General features: G+C 38.8%; 1 protein-coding gene across 1 annotated transcript in view; it reads right to left on the minus strand.

The window, feature by feature from the left end:
• The window catches only part of TUBD1 (tubulin, delta 1), a 5945-nt gene extending 2517 nt beyond the window's left edge, over nucleotides 1-3428 (minus strand). The window contains 5 exon segments of the mRNA XM_009581961.1: nucleotides 109-273; nucleotides 1096-1327; nucleotides 1841-2057; nucleotides 2510-2657; nucleotides 3242-3428. Coding sequence (XP_009580256.1) covers nucleotides 109-273; nucleotides 1096-1327; nucleotides 1841-2057; nucleotides 2510-2657; nucleotides 3242-3428 — 949 coding nt within the window.
• Nucleotides 3429-4479: the final 1051 nt, after the last annotated feature.

Consider the following 4479-nt stretch of genomic DNA (forward strand, 5'->3'; position numbering starts at 1 on the left):
TGAACTAAGGCTAGTCAGTGAGCTCCACAAAACGATAAGCTTTATTTCATCTGTAAAAAGAAATGCTTGAAGAGTGATGGATACTGAAGATGAGTGAATGCTTTCTACCTTGCTCCATTTTAGCATTAGCAATGAGCATCTGCCTTAAATGTTTGATGAGTCCAGGCCAACTGAACGTGCTATAAGCGAGGGAGTTTTCAGGCATCTGAGGTATGTTACGAAGACCCAACATCTTGAATTCGGGATGTGGAACTAACGTCTCCATTAAGTCTCCTGAAAGCAGAAATTAACAGCTGCTCATATTTGATAAAAATATTGCATAGGCTAGTTAAAATAGGAGAAGAGAGTGAGGAATTTTACAAAGATCTAGCAATTTAAGGTAAGAAACAAAGCAGGATATATAAAGTTTTAATTTGACAAATATATGGACAGACATCAGACAAAGTAATGCAGACTTGCTACGTACTACTGAGTTCTATACAAGCATGTTCGTAGCTCTTATTTTACAATTTAGACTTGTCTCGCTTTATAGTCTGGCTCAAAATCTCAAAGACCCTATGCACTGCTAAAGAGATTGACAGCCAGATGTGAAAGTTTAATTTTACAAGCAAAACTCTTGGTAATATGGGTAACTTTCTCTAACCCCTTAAAGATACAAATGTCAGCCTGTTGCTTGTTGCTACCAAGTTGTATGCTAGCCTGTCTTCTGAGCAAAACACAAAACTTTCATTTTGTTTCACTTTATACAAACTTCTAACCTAAAGTGAAATGTAAAACTCAGTCCAAAATTACTGTCCTGCACAAATTTCCTCTGAAATGTAAATAGGTACGAGGGTGTCTGTAATCACTTGGAAAAAGAGAAACAGGGTTCTTTTGGTAAAGAATGAAACCAGAAGCTGGGGTTCTATTTTTGACTCTGCTACAAAATTGGGATTGAACTTCTAATTTAGTCTTTTGCTTCACTTTTCCTATCTTAAAACTTGGGATGTATCCAAATACTTGAGTAAGGAGACCGAAGAACTTAAATTCACAACATGAAATGATTACAGAAATATGTGTGAGAATGCGTTAGGCAGCTATATTATACTTAGATACCTAATGGGTTTCTGCTATAGTGTAAGCCACCTTCTGCTGTGTAAGTGGGCTGGAAAACACTCCCCAGCTGATGTGCAATGACTTGATTTACATCCCTGAAGGAGATCTGTTTAATATTCATCAGCTGAGCACAGATCTTGTGGATGACATCATTTTCATGAACAAGAAGGGCATCTGATGACTGGTACAGATGTGACAGAGTCAAAACAGAGTTGTAGTTTTGAACAATGACCTGGAAACAAACAAACAAACAAAAAATACACACAAATGAGAGTCAAACAACTTAATCTCTTTCTAGTTTATAATCCTCTGGCTACTGTCATTTCCTCAGTTATGATTTAGGAAGTGATTCATTTTCTTTGCCAAAGTGCAGAATGAGGTCAGGAGCTAGCACAACTTTTTCATGGAAAGAGAGCAAGACCTGTGAAAATCATGTTGTCCTTCTCAGTTCATACAAACATGCTAGAATAAAATCTGTCTGGGAACTGATGATAATGCTGAGATACTATCATAACAGGAGATTTCTAGTTAGTTAATAGAGCTTCTTATGAAACTGTATTATACTTGAGCACTTATATTATCCTTTTTTTTTTTTTTTTGTGAAATGACATGTACCAAATATCAGGCAAACAATTCATTAGCTGTGTTACTTTCTGTCATGTTGAACTATTTAAAAGTAAAATGTATCTCTTTTCTAGTTTATTTCAGCTGCAGGTAGAATATCTCTGAGAAATAGGACATTCACCTCACCAGTGCCGTAGGGCCAGATAACATGGTTTAGTATAAATGAGGTTGGAAAAGCATCCCTTAAACACTGGGTCACAAATGCTCCCAAACCAGATCCTGTACCACCAGCCATGCTCATTATTGTGAAAAATCCACCGAGTCGATCACATTTCTCTGCTTCTCTTTGTACCAGATTCATTATTACTTCTTTGTGTCTAGGCCCGTGAACAGAGTAACTGTTGAATAAAAGACAAAACAGTGAGATGTGACAGGTTATATAAAAATAAAAACAGCAAGGTGAACTTATTCATAAAGGTTACTTTTCTTATTATTATTTATGTAACATGGCATTATGTCACCCACTTTATCTGCAGTAAACAACCCTCAGCTGTGATATTTTGCAAAACAGCTGTTTATAAAGTGTTCTTATTGTTTCCTATTCTTAAATCAAATATATTCACTCTATTCTAAAATGTTACATTTTCACTGCAAATACCAATTTCACCTTGCAAAACGCAGTTTAGAAATTTCACTGCTATATATATTGCTATTCTAACTTAAAAATAAATCAAGTTAATGTTACATACTCTGTACCTTGCACAGCTGCAATAGTACTACTCCTAGAGAGTCTAGACAGCTCATTAGCCTCTACAATTCCGTTAGTGAAGCTTGAAACAATTGTTCATACCCATTTGCCCAGTTGTTCCCAGACCCTTGCTTCTGACAGAAGTGCGACCGATCATCGTATTTCCAGGAGCCAGACCTGGCAGCTATTGATAAGGTTTGGCTGATTACTTTAGGTTCCATGTCAACAAGCACAGCCCGGGCAACAGGTACTAGATAAGAAGAAAAACAAAACTAAGAATAATGTGCCAATATTAGAGCTTGTTTATGTAAGATGGATGGACTTGCACCACAGCCCAAACTCTATTCCTCCCACCCATGTAAGCCAAACTGTTAATGGGACAATACAGGCAGGTACAGAAAGGAGGCCTTGGCAATGCCCTGGATTTCTGGAGAACCATCTCTTGTTCCAAAGACACATCTGAACTCTAAAGACCATAGATCTTTCAGGAAAGAAACCACTTAGTGTGTTTGATAACACCAAATTCAGATACTCCGGGCCTTACTCCATGGTATAATCTATCTACAGTAGAAAATGCAGGCGTTTGGAAGGAAAGATTATGTATGCATATATGCTCAGTTTCCAGCTGTGTTACTGGCAGAGTTGCTCTGTGGTCTCAGACACATTACTGCACTGATTTTGCTTCCATGGTTGTTAGCAATGTCATAAAGGCAGAGAGTTGTGACAATACTTCAAGACTGAAGGCAAAACTCATTCTTCAACTTATTATTTCTGTACTCTTATCTGTATTAGGCTGGAAACCAGACCAATACAACACTTAAATGGGAAACAAACACTTAAATGCTGTACCTTCAGATTCGTCCTCACTGAAAAAACGTTCTTTGCAAGCATCATGGTAGGATTCATTCTCCTTCTTGGAACACAACCCATGTGTGCCATGGACGTCGCTGCAGATAGCATTAAACACCTCATGACCAATCTGATTACCACACTGACCAAGCTGGACTGTGACTATTGACATTTTCATTCACTTTGTATTTAAGCCTAAAAAAGAAAAGTATGCCTTTAGTAATTGTAGAAAAGAGAGAGGGGAAAAAAGTTCTGACAAGTAGATTTCTGATCAGTTTTGCAATTTTTTGAGAACCTCTAGTGAGAAGGAAAAGGCTACACTATAACCACTGGCTATTTCTGGGGAAAAGCAGACTGTGAGCACTTTCTCCTGAACATCAGAAGAATGCAGGTGGCAGTTTACAGGAAATCAGTCTGTTTACTGTTGCTATACATCTGAATGGGCTGAAACCAACCGTACAGCAAGCAAAGTCTTTGTTTTCCTACTTTTGCTTAAGGCAGGATAGAAACAAATAATTATAACTCCAACAAAGTTATAGGATTAGGCTGTAAAAGCATAATAGGCATGAGAAAGAACCATATGCCTTTAGAAATGTGAAGCCTGTTCAAAAATCTAGCTAATTTCCAGCCCTGTACTGTGATGGGCCTGATGCCAAAATCTGCTGAGGTGACAAAAGGATTCCCTAAAGTATTCCCTTTGCTTCCGCCACAGAGAGCAAAGTTTTTGATTCAGTACTGGTACGTTGTGACATTTTTTCCTCACTCAGCATTTTGCAGTAGCTCTGGTTTCTCACTTTTCTATTCTCCTTTCACAGAAACAAGGTCAAGTTTTTTAACTCACTTCATTATTCTGGGCTGCTATTTTTCATTATCATCCCAGCTGTGCCGGAGCACTTCTGTAGCAGCATTCTTTGGATAACTGCCAGTGCCAGTAACTTGATCCCGCTGCACTTTGCAGGCAGGTATGCGCTATTTTTGATTCTTGTGCTTGATTCCAGCATTGCTGCCAGTCTGCACCTCACAGCCTAAGGCCAGCCTGTGTGTTACAGCAAGGCCGAGTTATTCCCCACAGCAGAAAATAAATAAATCTGTAAATGATTTTAAGAAAAGGCTCATGTCCAACCCACACGTGTCATACCGACCCTCCCGTGCCCACTTCGGTGTGCTCTCCGCATGTCACTCGGAGCAGGCAGCTGTCGCTTGCGCCCTCCTCTGCAGTCACC

The sequence above is a fragment of the Fulmarus glacialis genome, unplaced genomic scaffold, assembly GCF_000690835.1.
Source record: "Fulmarus glacialis isolate BGI_N327 unplaced genomic scaffold, ASM69083v1 scaffold13097, whole genome shotgun sequence".
NCBI classification, from domain to species: Eukaryota; Metazoa; Chordata; class Aves; order Procellariiformes; family Procellariidae; genus Fulmarus; species Fulmarus glacialis.